Source organism: Cnephaeus nilssonii (assembly GCF_951640355.1).
Source record: "Cnephaeus nilssonii genome assembly, chromosome: 20".
Classification (NCBI taxonomy): Eukaryota; Metazoa; Chordata; class Mammalia; order Chiroptera; family Vespertilionidae; genus Cnephaeus; species Cnephaeus nilssonii.
In genome coordinates this window covers 16,065,098-16,084,605 of record NC_137091.1, presented here as the reverse complement: position 1 = coordinate 16,084,605, position 19,508 = coordinate 16,065,098, and the positions used below count along the sequence as shown (strand labels likewise).

Below are 19,508 nucleotides of genomic sequence, written 5' to 3'. Positions count from 1 at the left end.
CATCTCAAAACCTAGGCGGATCAGCTCTTCATCTGCCCAAACAGCACCCTTTTCGGTATTAACAGCCCAGGAGGGACTGAAATGTTGAACATTTTTATCCCCATTGTCTGCCTGCAGACTCGTCTCCGAAGCTGGGGCTGTAGAATGGAGCAAGATAAAAGGAATGAAAAGATTTGTGTGTATAAAGATGGCTTTCTCCCTTATATTTCTAAAGAAAGACAACTACCATATGATTTCACTTCTATCTGGAACCTAATGAACAAAATAAACTAACAAACAAAATAGAAACAGACTCATAGATACAGAGCTCAGACTGACAGCTGTCAGAACACAGCGGGGTGGCGGCAGGGTGAAAAGGTGAAGGGATTAAGCAAAGAAAAAAACAACTCATAGACATAGAAAACAGTATGGTGATTACTGGGGCAGGGGAGGGTTGAGGGGAGGTAGAAGAGGGGACAGAGGAGATAAATGGTGAGGAAAGGGACTTGACTTGGGGTGGTGAACACATAATACAGTATACATAAGGTGTATTATATAATTGCATACCTGAAAGGTATATACTTTTATTAATGAATGTTACCCCCATGAATTCAGGTTTTAAAAAGATGCCCTGTGCTTATGTCAAATTTAGGCAAACACAGTCCCAGATATTTACATGGCATAATGAAAGTAAACACTCAAGGAGAAAGAACTGATGCTTTTACCCAGGGTGATATAAACCATTACTGCGTGTTTTCTATGGAAAACAGTCTCAGCCGAGAAATCTGGCAACTCAGTAGGCTATTAATAGGATGTGGAAAGTGATTCCTCCTTTTGGATTACTTCAATATGTAATTACTTTTAGGATCTAGTAGAAAGATACTCTATTAAATGATAATTATATGACTGCATTTGCTTTAAGGTTTCATAATAGCTCTAAACATGGGAGTTTTCATTAACTGTTGGCCATAGTTAATAAAGTCGTTTTTCTTAAAAAGTAGCAATTTCCTGCAAAAGTGGTGGCTCCAATCTAGGATGAGACTCTTATAAGAAAGGGGACACACATTGTGCAATGGGTTGGCTCATCTATGGGAATATAATCTCCTTGAAAATACATGTGGCATCCTTGAAGCACGGGGACAATGTGACATACTCATAACCCCCCAAAGAACAGTATATCTTTTGTAATGTTTCAGGGAGTTAACAGCAGCTGAGTATTATTGCACACGTAAAAGTAAGGAAGACAAGGCCGATGATGGAGGTGATGTTGGCACAGCCAGGAAGTCTAAAAAACACCTGTTGTTTTAGGGAGTGTCAGGATAAACTGGGGATGTAGGCAATACATCCAGCAATGAAGCTCAGATGAGAATTGTGGGTTATACAAACACAGATAGTTGTCTGACCACAGGTATTAGAGAAGACAGGCAATAAAAGAGGTGGTAGCATTTGAGGCATGTGAGAACACCAGCGTTTCCTGGACAACCATGTAGATCACCTCAATAGTGATAAAATTTTTAGTTGTTTGTTGTTTTTTTACCATCATAAAACTGACATAAGCCTAGGCTGAAACAATGTAGTTGTGTAGCAATCCAGGATGAGCAGAAAATAATTTGGGAATTAAGAACATTCCAAGAGTGGATTCTCAGAAGCTCAAAGATGCTCACATATCGTAGAAAGTATTATAAAGCACTGTGTGTGCCATCTTGTTCACCTCAGCTCAGTGAACATTCATGTCCATTACCTGCCAGGGTCTGCCTTCTCTGGAGAGATGCACCTTCCCAAAAGGAAGCAATGTGCTCCTCGCTGAGAATCACTTATCTAGCCCAGGCTTTGCAGAATTCTCTCTTTATGGGGTTTAAGGCGCTCACACATGCACATGAACCAAAGCCAACAAGTACAAGAAAAACCTCAGATGAAATATAACATTAAAGAGCTCCAAGTAATGTTTCTATTTTGAAATGATGGAAATCATTTACAAGGGGAATTAGAGATTGTTTTGTCCGGTTCCTTTAAAATACATGTCTCTCCCTCTAACTTCCTCCACACCCTGGCTGTCCAGAGCATGTCCACCGAGAAAGCACGGCATCAGGAGAGGAATCTCGGCCACAACACCTGGGCCGTTGTACCCCAGAGTCTCATTTAAGATGTGCCTGATTGCCGAAACCGGTTTAGCTCAGTGGATAGAGCGTCGGCCTGCGGACTGAAAGGTCCCAGGTTCGATTCCGGTCAAGGGCATGTACCTTGGTTGCGGGCACATCCCCAGTGGGGGGTGTGCAGGAGGCAGCTGATCGATGTTGCTCTCTCATCGATGTTTCTAGCTCTCTATCCCTCTCCTTTCCTCTCTGTAAAATATCAATAAAATATATTTAAAAAAAAAAAGATGTGCCTGATTAAGAAGGGCTGCATTTAAATGCTCAACTCAGCCCTGACCGGTGTGGCTCAGCTGATTGGGCGTCGTCCATGCACTGAAAGCCTGCTGATTTGATTCCCTGTCAGGGCACATGCCTAGGGCGTGTGTGGGAGGCAGTCCATCAATGTTATGCACTCACATCAATGTTTCTCTCTATCTCCCTCCCTCTCTAAAATTCAATTAAAAATATTTAAATGCTCAAATCAATGCAAGAAGTAATAATAAAATAGGTCAGGTCATCTCCCCCCAAATCCAAGTGGCATGGGGAACGCTCCTGTGCTCTAATAATCAGCCCAGCAGGATGCAGTGGCTCAGGCTGCAAGCTCTAGTCTCTGCGTGCCTGGGTTTAACATCTAGATCCAACTCCTGTGCAGTTGATTGACTTTAATTTTTTTTCTTTTTCAATTACAGTTAACATTCAATATTATTTTGTATTAGTTTCAGACCTACAGCTTAGCGGTTAGACAAGCATACAAAGTGTTCACTGATATTTCCAGTATCCACCTGGCAGCATATGTAGTTATTACAATATTGTTGACCATATTCCCTGTGCTGTACTTTACATCCCCATGGCTATTTTGCAACTGCCTATTTATACTTCCCAATCCCTTCTCTGCTTGTAGCTGATCGACTTTGAACAAGTTACTTGATAATTCTGCACCTAATCTTCCTCATCTTCTAAGTGGAACTAATAATAATAATCCTTAGCCGTGGTGGGCTGAGAGAATTCAATGGTCAGAGTGTGGGAAGGGTCTTGGCATGGTGTTTGCAACATAGCTGCTGGCATTTATGATACCGATAATAGTGGATAATAAGAACGATGATGAAGAAATAATAATACTTATTCAATTAATTTAAGGTCCTATAAGCCTGGCCTCAGTCACCAAGAAAGCAATCAATGTATATCCTAGCACACAGCTAGCACATAGCTGATGAAAACTTATACACTCAGGACCACCTTTTATTCCTATGTCCAATGTTGGCGTTTGTCAGCCTGTTTTACAGATCTGCATCGTCATAGGTTTATTGGAACAGCTGCAGACCAAACTAGTCCGGCTGGGAGTCAAGAAACTTAGTTTTTTTATCCTGGCTCTGCCACCAACGTTGTCAAGGAACTGAATCCATTTGGGTCTATACAACACAAACAATTTGAAGACTTTGCCCTGGGAAGCAGGAAGCATTTGCCTTTCCCAAGTTTCCTGTGGCCACAAGGTACCTTGTCCACGCCCTTCCGGTGGTCATCCCGCAGCCACGTTCAGGGACCCAGCTCTGTACCCATCACACTGCATCCCAACTGTGCATGGAAGAGAAGGCCAGCCGAAAATTTCCATTGCCTGGTAAACTTGACCTAATTTGTTTTAATCTCTACTTGATATCAACATTCATAAAGCCACACTCCGCCCCCTAGGGTTCACCAACCTCTGAAAAAAAATATGAATGAAGTTCTTTGCTATTGACTCTATAAGCTTCCCCACTTGGTTTTGCCACCGCTTCATGATCATCAAAGCCAACAACAACAAAAGTAAAATACCATCAGACTCACTCATTCATAGGCGCCAAATGAGCCCATGCCTCATAATAAAGATGGCATTATGATTTCTCGTTTGCTCTTCACCAGAAAGGCATTAATTATTGAGATGAGGGAAAATACTTGCGCTCTGCAACATAAAAGCCATCTATTTCCCATTTCTATGTCTCTGAAGGCATAGGAACCTTGGTACGAACCTCTGTTGTCTCTGACCGTGAAGTTTGGATTGTGAATGATTTCAGGAGGCAGACTGAAGATAAATCTTGGTCCATTGGCCGTGTCATCCTTGTCATCTGCACTAATTGTAACAATCGGCTGAAAGAGAAAGGTGGCCCATAACTAAATCATGCTGACATTGTCACATCATTTATTTAAAAATTCCCGGCTGGCTAACAAGCCTGGTTTTAATCAGAGAACACAGTTCCAGAACTGAACTGAGGCTCTGAAGCTTTCTTGGGTAGTGGGAGGTATCTCCAGGTGATGCTCTCAAAACCCAAACTCGGCCCGGCCAGTGTGGCTCAGTGGTTGAGCATGGACCTATGAACCAGGAGGTCACGGTTTGTTTTCCGGTCAGGGCACATGCTTGATTCCCAGTGTGGAGTGTGCAGGAGGCAACCTATGAAGGATTCTCTCTCATCATTGGTGTTTCTCTCCCTCTCCCTTTCTGAAATCCATAAAAAGATATTTAAAAAAAACAACAACAACAAAAACCTCACAAACTTGTTTCCCAATGCCTTGCTCGTAGCCAGGGGAGGGGAAAAGCCAAGGTACCTGGTTAGAAAGTGGCTTGGTCTGGTCACTCTCACAGATGAAGCCTTCGTAAGGGGCCGCGAACTTGGGAGCGTTATCGTTGACGTCCAGGACCCTGATGGACACAGGGACTTTGGCTTCCTGATGCCGGTTGTCTGGAAAGAGAGCATTCAGTCAGTGCTAGGCAGGAATGCACGTTGGTCCAAGGTTACTCTTAGGAAGGAGTAAGCGCCAGCCATTCCTCCAGGCAGTGCAGGGACAGGCATTGTTGGCACAAAAGCCATCTGAAACCGGAAGTATGCTGGGACCAGGGTGCGGGGGATGCTCTGGGATAAATGTGAATATTAGTCCAGGAAGAGCCACTTTTCTATTTCTTCTGACTCTGATGCTGAGGTTATTTATATTCTAAATGCTTAGAATACAGCCTGCCACCCCTGAGTGTAGTCCATAGCAGTGGTTCTCAAACCAGGGTTCCCCAGAGCAGCAGCAGAACCACCTGGAAATTCCTTGGGAATGAAAACACTCAAGCCCCAGCCCAGACCTACTGAACCAGAGGCGCTGAGGGAAATCTTTGTTATAACAATCCCTCCATCATATTCCAACACATGATCAAGTTTGGGAACCACTGGTCTACAGGTAAACAAGACGCCACAAATCTTGGCTCTAAGGATTCTGCTGCTCTGGGTTTAAACAAAACTGAGTGACAGGATATAGGGAGAAATCCTTCAATGAAGGACGTGAGTGTCAGGCTGCTCAGGGTGATCAGCTCACTGGCCAAGTCTGCACCCAGAGGAAACAAAAACATCTCTATGTCTTGACTTGTATGACTTCCTAGACAGATAACCAAAAACAAGTTATAAAGATGGAAAACATGTTTATTCTATCTCAGCTGTCTGTCCCTTTCCAGAATATGTGGAATCTGAAGGAATAATAATTGATAAAGCAGAATCAAAGCCCTTAGGAAAACACTTACGGATTTCTGCCGCAAAAACAGAGATGTTGAGCCAGGCGGTTTCCTCTCTGTCCAGAGGTTTTGTAGTTTTAATAAAACCATCCTCTGGATTAATAGTGAAAAACCTGTCCAGGTCAGTATGCCGATCAATTGAATACCTAAGCAGAATGCAAATGAGGCAATTAGAAGAGGCATTCCAAGCAGCTTAATATTTAAGTATTTTCTCCATGCTATATTTAAAGCAACTTTTCCAATTAGTTGCTTGAGCTAGGTGTTTTCTTTTTAATCAAATTTACTTTTCAAACTTTGTACATGAATCTTTTATAGAAATCATTTTGCCGCATTAGAATTCTTTATCCAGTGCAATGAATGAAAGAGCTGTTTAGCATATTTGATTGAGAAGCGTAATGCCATGTTGCATATTTCTCCAGATTTACTACAATCACCCACCATCTGAATATTTATAAAAGTGCATTTTGGGAAGTAGGTCTGCCTTGCTCCCAAATTACTCAGAAAGTCATAAATGTATCAAACCTTTGCCAGATTTTTGCATGAGATATTAAATAGTTTTACGTTTATCTAAATTTATCAGCAAGGATCATTTATGGTCCAAAATAAACCTTTTTCTCATTTAAAGAACAATGTGAACTGCGTTTTGAGCAGATCTATTTAGCTTATTTGCCTAGTTTTAGGGGTCCTCAGGTAGCTCGGTTCTGAATTCCAGGGTGAAATATGCAAAGCAGGCTTGGCCATTCATGTGGAACATTCACACTGCCCACACTTTAATGACCCCAGACTGTGCCGAACAGCACAGCTACAAGGTCTCAGCTACGTCTGTCCACTAGAAAATTTATTTTGTTTCAAACAAAAGACAAAATAATTTTCAAAATATTACTGGAGTATATTTATGGCAAGGTGAGGTGGGAGATGGGGCAAGCGGAAGGGCCGTTATTGAGGTAAAAGGGAAAGGGACTTTCTCAGGGCATGCCGAGCTGTAAGTATCAGAGCCCTGGCTTTCAAGAGTCTGCTGAACTCTAAAGGCCCTTCCTGCCCTCCCCCACACGGACTCCAAGTGGAGAAGATGGTCATGTCAACTCGGGTAGCATGCTGGGCTTCCTCACTGTGTAGTTTCCTGTTCTTGGAGGGCTTAGCTGTGTTTCCCTGAAGTTTACAGAATACCTATGCCTGGAGGCATTCATCGAGGGCCATACAACCGCATATTAGAGGTAGCAAAGCCCATGGAGGTCACAGGGTGTATTATCTTCAATTTACAAATGACGGGATTGGCCAATGGCCTATTTTCTAGTTTCTGGGGGAGCCACTGTTAGAACCTGGATCTTCCGATCCCAGATCCTGTTCTTTGCAGGAGAGAGGGACCATGTGCATCAGGAAGCACCCACAGGAGCTTATCGCTGGGATCACGTGACTGCACAGCTCCCTGTGGGAATGGAATGATCAGGGCCCTCACCCAGAGAAGAAACGGTAGACATTACACATCTCGTAGATGTCAACAGAGGATTAGCAACTGAGCCCTCAGCAGAGAGCCCTACTGAAAAGGAGGAAAAATAATAGAAGATGTTTTGTCTCACCACCAGGAAATTTACTGTCTAGTTAACATGATAAGACACAATTGTAGGAAGAAATGGAAGGATTCCAAGCATTATTCCATACAAGTGAATTGGTTTTGTAAAATCCTAGGTATAAGTTCATGCTCCAGCACATATAAGCTGAGTGATATTGGAAAAGACACTTGAGTTCTTTGAATCTCAGCTTATTATCTTTTTAACTGGAATATGAAGAGTACCTAACTTTGGGTTGGTTTTGAGAATTGCATGACTTAATAGATGTTTAAAATATCTGACTTAGCGCCTGGGCAGGGTTCTGAGACTAGTGAAGACACCAGGTGTGGGGCTGTTGGAAGCGGGAGAGATTCCTGCCAAGGAAGCTAAGAGGAGAGAATATTTCAGGAAGACAGTTGTAAACAAAGGTGTGTCTAATGCTACAGACTGAGAAAAAGAAGATAGGCAAAATGTTCACGCGGCTAAGAGATGGGGTGACACAATAAGGCAGGCGTCCTCAAACTACAGCCCGCGGGCCATATGTGGTGTTTTTGCCATTTTGTTTTTTTTACTTCAAAATAAGATATGTGCAGTGTGCATAGGAATTTGTTCATAGTTTTTTTTAAACTATAGTCCAGCCCTCCAAGGGTCTGAGGGACAGTGAACTGGCCCCCTGTTTAAAAAGTTTGAGGACCCCTGCAGTAAGGCCTTACCTATATGTCCAATAATATGACACAAATTCCTTTAGAGATGAAGATAAGCTATTAGCAAAGTAGGTGGTGAGGATAGGAGACCCAGTGAATAAAAGGAGACCCAAGGGGGTGAAGGGGGTTGGTGCAAGGGGGTTGATGCACTGAGCATCTCTGGATAATTATAGACATGGGAATTGCCTGCATGCACGAAACAGCTACCATTGAAAACATGACCCCAATACCCAGCTGCTGAAGTGGGTCCTGGGAGACAATGAGGTGTAGAGGGGATCAGCAGTTGCTCCACGTGTTTTTACGTCATCACTCTTCTAAAAAGTCGCTAATGCACCTCGATATTCCTGACCAAAGCAAAGCTATTTATAATTCACACCATGAACAGTGTTGAGTAGTTGAAAGGTGTTATAATGACCCTCAGTCATTATGTAATGCATCTTCCTGCACAGGGAGAACTCAGTACGCAAACCTTGTCAGGAAATCTTGTCATTAGTGGCGGCTTGGCTAGAGTAAAAAGCTCAAAGTGGACTCAGGGTAGATATGGACTAACATACATACTTTGAGGAATTCACATCATCCTTCTGAGCATCAGTATTTCCATCACTGGGATCCTAAAGCAGCGAATGCCTCAAAAGGTGCCTATTAACTTTAACTTAGTGCAACAGGTTGGGATCAAGAAGATGCTCAATACAGGGAAATCCTCTTCCTTTCTCACAAGGAACAAGGTTCAAAGATTGAAAGGCAGTGGAGCCCTGGCTGGGTGGCTCAGTTGGTTGGAGCACTGTCGCATGCACCAAAAGGTTGTGGGTTTGATCTGTGGTTGGAAGGCAACCAATTGATGTTGATCTCTCACATCAGTGTTTCCCTCTTTCCCCCTCTCTTCCTCTCTCTCTGAAATCAAGAAGAACATATCCTCGGGTGAGGATTAAAAAAAAAAGGCAATGGACAGTGTTTACGTTTGGAACTCCCTTCTGCTCTCTCGGCATGTTTCTTTGGTGTAAAGAGAAAGATGTCACTGTCCGTGACAATATTTTGTCATGCTCAGATCCATTTACCTTTTCTTTCTAGTTTTGCTGAGGTAGAATTGACAAATAAATACTTGCATATATTTAATGTGTACAACATGGAGTTTTGATAACAGTATACCTTATGTAATGATTACCATGATCAGGCTAATTAACATATCCATCACCTCACAGAGTTACCATCGTGTGTGTGTGTGTGTGTGTGTGTGTGTGTGTGTGTGTAGTAAGAACACGTAAGATCTACTCTCTTAGTAAATTTCAAGTATAAAATACATTAACTAGAATAGATCTCTCGAACTTCATCTTACAACTAGAAGTTGTACCCCATGACTAAGATCTGCACCTCCCCAGCCCCTGGCCACCACTGTCCTGTTTGATTTTTTTTTCCCATCAGATTCTACATATCATGCTATATTTGTCTTTCTGTGTCTGGCTTATTTCACTTAGCATACTTTTCTCCAAACTTATCCACATTATCACAAAGGGAAGGACTTCCTTTTTTAAGGCTTAATATTCCATCATATATATGTACCACATTTTGCTTATCCATTCATTGGTCAATGAACACTTAGGTGGTGCCCATGTCTTGCCTATTGTGAACACTGCAATGACAACGGGGGTGCAGCTATCTCTTCAGGATACAGTCATTTTGAAAACAGTACAGAAATCCCTCAAAATGCAAATGGCAGCTGATATTGTCCTGCAGGTGGACCTTAGCAACCCTGAACTCGACAGACACGTCCTGGCCCTTTGTAAGGATGCCGTGGACAACATGCCATAGTGAGGTGTCGCTGTGATGCACCATGGCGAGCACTGTGAGGTGCATCTAAGTGCAGAGGGGGAAGTCAGCACCCCATAAGCAAGTTGCAAAGAAAGGGGAAGAAAGAACCAGGAGGAAGAACGTGGAAAGTCTGGAACTAAGAGATGCAGTTCTATGTCAGAGAACAGGAAGTAGGCAGGTCTCACCGCAGCCAAGAGCTGGGTGGGAAGAGAGAGTGAGACAGATAGGGGAGAGCAGAGATGAGCAGGCTCAGCAGGAGCTGGATGCAGGGGCTCCAGCAAGAGCCTTGGTCCAAGTAAAAGAGTTGAGATTATTTTTGGGGGGACGATGGGGCATTGGGGACAATGTGATCATCGATCATATTGTTGTTGTTGGACTGAGTATGAGGTGATGTTGGCTATGTTGTAAACTGATTGCTCTGGCTCTGGGATTGATGAGAGAAAGGTCGGGGGAGATTGGAGGTGGGGACACGTGAGGAGGGGGAGGAGGAATCCAGGGAGCAGGGAATCAGGAGACGGCCGTGGAAAGAGTAACGTTTGCTAGAATCCAGGCCAGGACAGTTTTCAGACAACTATGAGTTTCTGTCCTATAAACCTCTTCAATCTGTGACTCAGCCTCCTTCTCAACCACTTCCTCATTAGCCTCGTCCCTCATTAACTCATGTCACTGATGGGAGAGGCGGGATCCTAAACCACAATTCTCTATCTTGCTTTTCCCAGTCACAAAAAACAATGTGCACAACACACAAGCACCCTAAACCTGCCCGGCACTCCGTTACCTCTCAGCAGCAGCTGACAAACAGAAGGCGCTCGCCTGGCCTCCTGTTCGCTGGCTATGCCTCCCGGGCAAGTCACTCTGCCGCACAGAGCCCCGTTCCCCCTCCCAGTAAGGATAACAATTCCTATGAAAGGCAGGGGAGGGATAAATCAGATCACATGTCTGCATACCCAGTGGACTGACTGGAGCATAGGAAGGTGTTCAATAAGTCATAATTACTCTACTTATTTTATAATTAGTATTTATTCTTCCCCTCAGTTCCCCTGGGCACACACGCCCAGCTGAGGCTTACGTCGCCAGAAAATCTGCTCCAGAGAGAAATTATGTAGCTTACACAAACCCATGCACAAAGCGAGCAGCAGGGGCAAAGTTGACGTCCATCTTCTAACTCTTAATCTCGGTTACATGGCATTGGACCTGAGCGTCTGGGACCCTTTTGTAACTGAAGGATGTGGTTTCGGGTCTCTGCAGGGCTTTGCTAAAGCCTCTTGCCTCTAAAATTCCCCATCCAGGCTTTTACGCTGCATCCGTCTGTACCTTATCGGGCTGTTGGCAGCATCAGGGTCTTTGGCATGGACTCTCCCAACCACGGTGCCAGCGGCTGCATTTTCTTGGACTTCGTGGATGTAACTTGGGGCCAAGAACATGGGGGGCTCGTCAGCATCTTCCACTGCGATCTTGATCGTCACCGTGTCCTTGAAAGGCCCGTTGCTGATGAATTTGGGGTCGATGTGCACGTTGGCTGCCTCTACCTTCAGGCTATATGCTCTCTTGGTTTCGAAATCTACGGGCTGACGAGAAGGAAGAGAAGAAGATTGGCAACAGATTCCTTGAAAGAATAATGAAAGAGAGAGGCCTGCTTGTGTTACAGGGCAGAGTGTGCAGTTCCTCAAAGTGAGAAAATCAGTGTCTATTCAATATCCAATTACCTGAGCCATTTGGTCAGAAAATCAGACAAATCAATGACTGAACCTTGGAATACGCTTAATGGGCAATTCTAGGAGCACAACAGACACAGAAGGGGCCCGTGACCTCAACTGTACCTCATTCTATACAGCAACACTAAGGCTGCTCAAAGCCCCTAAAAGTCACCCATGATGAGAAGGAATGAAAACACTACAGAAATAAATGGTATAGACTGTTCTGTAAAGTACTGAGAATCTTGGCAATGAAAATACCCACTGACCCAGCTGGTGTTGCTCAGTGGTTGTGCATCAACCTATGAACCAGGAAGTCTTGGTTCGATTCCCAGTCAGGGTACATGCCTGGGTTTTGGGTTTGATCCCCAGTAGGGGGCATGCAGGAGGCAGCAGATCAATGATTCTTTCTCATCATTGATGTTTCTATCTCTCTCTCCCTCTTCTTTTCTCTGTAATCAATAAAAATATATATATTTTTAAAAAGGAATACCCCAGTATGATGCTGATTTTTAACATATCCATCATGCTTCTTAATCTCCCTTTTCAGAGACTGTGTTGTAACTCGCTAGTCAGACGGGAATGACAATTTGTTTTGATTGTGCTCAATTCTAGAATACCTTCTATTTTTAGCAAGTCATAGGCAAGTAAGAATTATGCTTCCATGTTATAGGAATGTACATATGTAAGAATATCCATTTGAAGAAACACAATTATAAACAACACAGATGTTACAAAGATATGAAAAAATAATTGGGAGTAGCATTGGAATGGCTGTAGTTACTGGGAAATGGATGGAAAACACCCTCATTCCGAACGAGAGGCGGTACAGTGAATTGATGGGCAGAGGATGAAAAGTAAAACTGCAGCAGAGAACAGAGCCCTCCTGCCTAGGAAACAGGGCTTTCTAATTAGCAGTGTGGATGATGCTAAGCTACCAAATGTTTGCAAAGTCTTGGGTCGTTTAAGGCAAACAGCTGTCTGCCACGCTGTTGCCTCTGCCCAGCACACTTCCTTTGAATAGGCGGGCAACCATAGGGTTGTCATTCTACAACCTCCAAAGGAAGATGATCCGGCTCCAGGAAGGTTAAACACAGTCCACACCCTGGACACTTTCCATCATCTTCCCACCCTCCTGCTCCCCAGTCCAGGACACTCCCTCTTCCTGGAGCAAGACCTGCCCCCAGCTGCTCGGCCATTCTGGAGCTTTATCCTTCACTGGGTTACTAAGCTGCAGAAAAAGATGATATTTCTAGGCTGAAGGTATGAGATTGCTGATGTTTCTCCAAAATCTCTGGGTTATTAGATTTAAAAAAAATATTGGAAGATGATAGTTCTGAGACCTGGTAGGTAGAACATTTCTCATCTCAGGTAGCTGGGTGCTCCTAAAGCCGAACCTTTTGATTTAGGTGTAGGCACCTGCCCAGAGCATGTTCCCAATGGCAAGCCCTGTGGGCATTAAGGCTGGTGCCATCATGCTGCAGTTGGATCAATGCTTTTCGGAAACCAAGCAAAATGGCCCAAATCTCTGCACACATTGGTCTGGAATGCCCTGTTCTACATTGGTGAGGTCTGACTAAGTTTTCTGGTGGTCTGTCCACACCTCATGGCCTTGGCAAGTCCTCCTCAGTGCCCCCAGACAGATCAAGGTGGTCCATTAGCTGCCCTCTGCAGCCCCTCACCTCCCACCCCCGGAAGGTGGGGAGCAGCCCAAAGGGCTCTAGCGGATCTTGTGGATATTTGCTCATCTTTGCCTCCCCGATGCCCAGGAATGACTGTGCCAAGTGATCGTATGCACCCATAATTCTGACTAAGTGGGGAGCAGGGCAGATGGGTACCATTTCAACATTTACCTAAAACATGTCCCCTGCCTCCTTCCAAAGGAGATTTAACGTCACTTCCCACATGCACATTTATATCCATGTTATGAGTAGTTGAAATAAAGCTAAATGAGGCAACACTGTATATGAGCCATAAAAACCTTACTACCCCCTCATTTGCTATCCCACCTCTGAAAACTCTCCCTGGGGGATGAATTCAAGAGAATATAACAATATTCAAAAAGGCACGATGTTTGTTACATAGTGTAGAGGGTTATGTCTAATCACCCACAAAACACCAAATCCCACTATGAGATTTTATCAAGGAAATAATGGCCCATCCGTAGGATGGGATGTCATGTAGTCATTAGAAATGATTATGCTTGGTATATAACAACATGTAAAATGTTTACTTTGTGACACTAAGTTAACAAATCTGATAACCCTATGATTGCAGATGTGTGAAATGTTATATATCCACATCGATATGCATGTGGGCAAGGAATCTAAAGAAATACTTAGACATCAAAATGGCTTTATTAAAGTGGGGAATATTTAAAATGTTTTCCAATGCTGCTCTCACACTGTTTTACATGGAATTTATTTAGTTGAAAGTAAATAACTCAGAAACAGTGCCAGGGTATCTCTTTGATAAATAGAAGCCCCACTGGATCAAGGGTGTTGCCATGAACAGATTGGATTTTGCCCCGGAAGTGGACCAGCCAGTGAAAAGTCTCACCTTCATTTTGCATCGGTTCTTCTTTAGCCCACCACCCAGAGGCTGTGTGAGTAGCCTGAGGGCAGTTCTCTCCTCTGCACCACTGTAACCTGGAGGCTGTTGCTTCCTAAGCTCTTCAATGAATGAATGGCTCTGCCTCCTAAATATCTCTTGAATTCTTCCTCTTCCCTTCCTCGGCCTTCTCCAGTTCTTTATAATTTCTCCCTTGAGTTCCAACGACTGTTTTGCAATGGTCCCTCTTTATCCATCTCTAAACCCTGGAGACTGAACTTATTCAAGTTTCCTAAACCTGTCCTGTTTCTGTCAATACCAGATTCCAAGGAGTTCTTCAGGAGCTCTTTTTCTGCCCTTCCTCTCCTTATCTTTCTGGCAAATTCCTACTCATCCCTGGAGACTCCGCTCAAGATTGGCCCCGATAAGAAGTCGTTATGTCCCTATTCATAGATCTGACCACACATTGTTACAGTTGGTTCTCAACCTGGAGTGATTTTGTGCTAACTTCCCTCAGGGTTCATCAAGCACTGCCTACAACTATTTATTATTATCCTAACTGGTGGGGTGTGCTTACTGGCATCCAGTGAGGAGAGGCCAGGGATGCTGCTAAACATCGTACAATGCACAGAACAGCCCCTGCAAGAAAAATGATCTGTCCCACCCAAAATGTTGTTAGGGCTGAGGCTGAGAATATTTGCTCTGTTGTAATTGTCATTTTATTTCTCTGTCCTGTTAAATTGTGACCTCTCTGTGGCCAGGACTCTGTCTCTTCAACCTCAGATGTCTAGTCTCCCTCACAGGGCCTGCACGACAAATAATAACTCAATAACTCTTGGTAAAAAATGGATAAATAAATCAAGAAATTAGCAAAAAAAACACACACCTATATTAAAGAATATTTTTAAAAGACAAAATATCCCCATTATCTATCCATATCCTTTTATATTATTAAATCATATATATGTCTTCCACAAGGACCCATCATTTTACTCTGTTAAATTCACCTCTCGTTTTTTGTTTTTCTAGTGGACATTTGGAACTTGGTGCTGTAAGTTTAAGGAATGAAAAGACATCTTACTCTGTTTTAAACCTACACAGCAGTGCTTTATAGACTATTATCCTTTTGCTTGGAATAAACACGCTGCATTGGGGGGAAATGTGCAAATTAATCTTATGCGGAGAGCTCATTTGCCATGTGCGAGTTCCATGGGGTGATTTTAATGCTTCAGGATTTTGGAGACACGGTGTGTGTTTATGCCCTAAATACACTGAAGACAGGTGACAACCTTAGCATAACCAACTACCCAATTACTTTGAACAGCAAAGTATGCGAGGCAGAAATCGCTGATGTCAATGCTCATATGTCAGTGTCAAGCCAAAGAGATAGTAACATTAATTAATGCGCTAAGTTGACAGCGCTATGCTACACACAATTCACACGGAGATTCTTCCGGAGGAGAAGCCCAAGGGAGTGATTACCCCAGGCCCTGCGGACACTCCAGTCACTGTCACTAATGTCCATGTTTCCAAGTAGCCAAAGCTCACCCGATTCCATATGCGTTTACAACAGAGCCCCCCCCCCCCCATCTTCTCTTTGTTTTGTGACCCATCATATTTCTCCCAAACCCAACAGTGCCTTCCAATGTTATGACAAGTCAGCCCCCTGGAGGACATCTCTCCTGCCACCCCACTTTTTTTTCAGTCCACCCTCCATTTCTCCCCAGCTACTGGCCTCTTTATTGATTCTTCAAATTATATTTTTAGCAGTGTTACAGTCCTATCTCTTCCATCACACTAAGAAGCTTAATATTCATGCTAGAAAACCAGGTTGAAAATGAATGCTTGATTAAAACCAAGGTAACCCCATCATCCAATTCAGATTAAATGCTCCCCACACTTTGATGATGGAGAGGGGTTGATTTCTCAAGTGGTAAATCAGGAGGGAGACCATTTTAGAATAGACTGTAACGGTTTCTTCACTTAAGTGAGTCCTATCTGGCTGTCCTTTATAAGCCCTTGTGGCCCAGCTGTTGCTAAAATGTCTTGAGAGTGAAGTTGTTCAAGAATACTCTAGGTTTTAACCCCTGCCTGTGAATTCCTAGCTGTGTGACTGGGACGGTGTCAAGTTGTATAGTCTGAGCATGCATGAAGTCTGAGCCCCAGTCTCCTCATAATTAAATGGAGGTCTCCTTGTCCACAGGAATCAGATTATCTACCTTTTTAATGATTTTTGTGAAAGGTAAACAAGGGAGTGTTTGGAAGAGGCTTGGGCTTTCTCTGGCCAATATTGAGTATTGAGAAAATGTTAGATCTTAAAAACAAAGCAAGGAAAAGAACAATAAACTCCCCATTGTCTTGAATTAATTCCAAGGACACATGTTTAGGGACAGTTTAGCATGGGGGAAGGACCATTATTGTTGTTTCTTGGGTTCAATTTTTAAAAACATATGTTTTTCATTGATTTTTAGAGACAGAGAGGAAGAGAGCGGGATAAAAAGATAGAAATGTCAATGAGAGAGAAACTCCATAGATCAGCTGCCCCCTGCATGCCCCCTAATGTGTATTGAGCCTGCAAACCAGGCATGTGCCCTGACCGGGAATCGAACCTTGACTTCCTGGTTCATGGGTCGATGCTCAACCACTGAGCAACACCGATTGGGCTCTTTGGGTTCAATTTTGAGAGAAAATGACAGCAGTGCAATGGAACTTGGGTGTTTTAGATAGGGAAAGTCCTGAGCAGCCCATTTGAACAGACTTGGCTGGGCCAAGCCATAGGGGGAACTTCATACATGCTCAGTGCTGCTTCTCCCAAATGTAGATGTGTCTAGCTGTCTTTCCTTCCAGGGCAAAACTGTGACCAGAGCTAACTAGCGATCTCAGGCAGGCGTCCCAATCTCCCTTGCTGCCGTTCCCCCTCCCCACCCCTCTGGAATACAGTCCTGCTATTTCCCCCAGAGCTCAGAGCTCAGCTGTAAAAGCAGGTCAGCTCCAGATACCCATGTTTGCATTTTTTTTTAACCTTCAACTCCCCGTGTCTGGCCACGTTGCCTTGGCAGGGCAGGCCATACTACTGATATGTCTGGTTCCTCATCCTAACTCACCTTTTTCAGCTTCACCACGCCCTCCTGTGTGTCATAGTCCGTTGTGATTTCAAACAATTCCATACCGTCTCCATCAACAATAGTGTATGCAACTAAGCCGTTTTCACCAATGTCGGGGTCTTTAGCCTTCACTCTCCCGACTTCCTCCCCGGGGACCGCTGCTTCTGACACAGACATCTGGTATACACCTAAAAGAAGAAGACATCTACTCTTATTTTCCCTTTTATTTATTAGCTGTAGGACTTTAGATTCCGTTGAACCCCAATACATTTCTCAAAAGCGTTTGAAATTGAACTTCCTATTGATTGAAAACATGAAAAGAAGCGAATGGATGGAAGAGCCTACATGGCCTGTGTGTCAAAGAAATGTGTTCTACAAAGAATGATGAAACAATCCCAGGGTCTGAAGAGATGGAGTGGGGTCCCCTACCCCACATGAGGAAAGAAAGATTGCTCAGTTACATTTCCCATCAGCAAGTGCTGGAGGGCCATGTCATCCTTAAACATTCAATCAGCCAAGACTTCTTTTCCTTCCTTTCAAGGTCATGACCCTTTCTAACTCAGTATCTGACTTTCCTCTTACTTTACTCCCTTCACCATTTGTTCAAACACTAGCTTACCTGCAAACATTTCCCACAGCGTGACCCTGCCATATATATTTATTTATTATTTATTGGCAACTTATGTGCCAGTCACTGTCTCAGCCCCTGGATACTCAGTAGTCAATGAAATCGTTGAGATTGCTCCCTTAAGGAGGCAACTACCCTAAAGGGAAACATGAAATATGTACACACACTGATGTCAGTGCTGGGAAGAAGGGAAACATGGTAGGTTACGGGGAGGAGCGTAATGAGACAGTGAGGTGTGGACTGTATGTAACTGTGTGACAGCAGGTTATGAATATATGTGTATGTGTGTGCATGAGTGTGTGTATATGTATGCATTAGATGTGTGTCTATGTGTGACGCTATGTGTACTTGCATTAAGTATGTGTGGTGAGAAGGAGAAAGCTGGATAGAGAGATTTTGAATTGGGTGGACAGGGAAGACATCCCTTAAAGAAGGCACCTGAACACCCCCGGAAGACCTGAGAAACACAAACCATGTGACTATCTGGGGCTACAAATGACACACACAGGGAACAGCAAATGGCAAAGACCCTGGGGTGGGAACGTACTGAGTACAGAGCAGCAAGAAGACGGGTGACTGTGCCTTCTACTAAGAGATAAGAGCTGTAGGTAGAGTGGGGCCCAATGATGTAAAAAGGGCATTGTAGGAGGGGTCCTGAAAGTTTTGTTTAGACATAGTGGGAAGTCACTGGCAGGTTTTCCACAGGCAAGGGAGACCTGAGATGGCTTGACCGGCACTTCCACATTCTGAAATTACCCTGCATGAAAGTATATGGAAGTCACGCCCCAGCTGAATGGTTTGGGGCAAGTTACTTAACCTTTTTAAGTTGTAGTTTCCCCTCATGCAGATTTCTTCCTGTTCCAGAACTCTGTCTTATATGTATGCGTATCATCTGGCTTTGAATACTTTCCATTTGGACCAATATTCAACTTAACCCCACCACGCCCTTCACACTGAAGGACGAGTGGAAAGTGGGAGTCCGTAGATAATTTACCAGTTTACATGAAGGTTGAGAAACCTGCTATGAGTTGATTTTCTCCAAATCTCATTTGCATTCATGTTTATGTGATGGTAGGAAGGCCAGGACCTGAATGGCTGCCTGCTAATAATCCTGCTTGGCCTTTTCCTTCCAGACACCAGACAGTTATACGGTGTGGATAACAGAGCATGCAGCTGGTAGAGCACTATATGAGCCTTAAGCTTATTGGGGATGCTGAACTTCGTGCCTGATCAGGCAAAGCAGTCTTTCTCCAGCTCTTTCAGGTCTTCAGGACAAAGGGTGTTGCCTGTAATTCTCTATCTAGCATCTCTCTGACCTAGATTGTTGTCTTTGGAGTCCTTTGAGTGACCATGGTGCCTTCACGGAGCCATATTTGGTTGTCTTCCTTCTTCCCTCATTTGGAATGTCACCTCTCTGGCAATCAACTCATAGGCCCTACCAGCTACTCTCCTAACCTGATGAAGAAGACACACTTACGGTGAAAGTGTACTAGCAGCAGCAGCATCATTATGATTGCACTGAACCTGTCTATACCTAGACAAAGGGAAACAGACCTGTGTTCAAATGCTGCTTTGCCACTTTGAGCAATTTACTGAGCCTTTCCAGAACCCAGTTTTACATGTAAAATGTAGGCTCTTAGAGATATTGCAATAGTAATGACTATTCACTAAATGATGGTAGTTGTACTTATGATTATTAATAACAACCTTTCAAAATCAGTTTTTCTTTCATGTCCTTCAGCAATCCTATATATTTTGTAGAAGGGCGGACCATAGTCCCTCAGATAATAATCAAGGCTAGCATTGGTTGACCACTTATGACAGATGTCACTGTAAGATTTTAT

The 19,508-nt window shown here is 43.7% G+C and overlaps 1 protein-coding gene across 1 annotated transcript in view; it reads right to left on the bottom strand.

Annotated features, from left to right (window-relative positions):
• CDH11 (cadherin 11) overlaps nucleotides 1–19,508 on the bottom strand; it is a 141,019-nt gene that overhangs the window by 19,138 nt on the left and 102,373 nt on the right. Inside the window, exons 7-11 of the mRNA XM_079800070.1 lie at nucleotides 17,037–17,224; nucleotides 11,003–11,256; nucleotides 5,641–5,777; nucleotides 4,689–4,822; nucleotides 4,115–4,232 (exon numbers count right to left, since the gene is read on the bottom strand). Coding sequence (XP_079656196.1) covers nucleotides 4,115–4,232; nucleotides 4,689–4,822; nucleotides 5,641–5,777; nucleotides 11,003–11,256; nucleotides 17,037–17,224 — 831 coding nt within the window. The remainder of the gene's footprint in view (nucleotides 1–4,114; nucleotides 4,233–4,688; nucleotides 4,823–5,640; nucleotides 5,778–11,002; nucleotides 11,257–17,036; nucleotides 17,225–19,508) is intronic.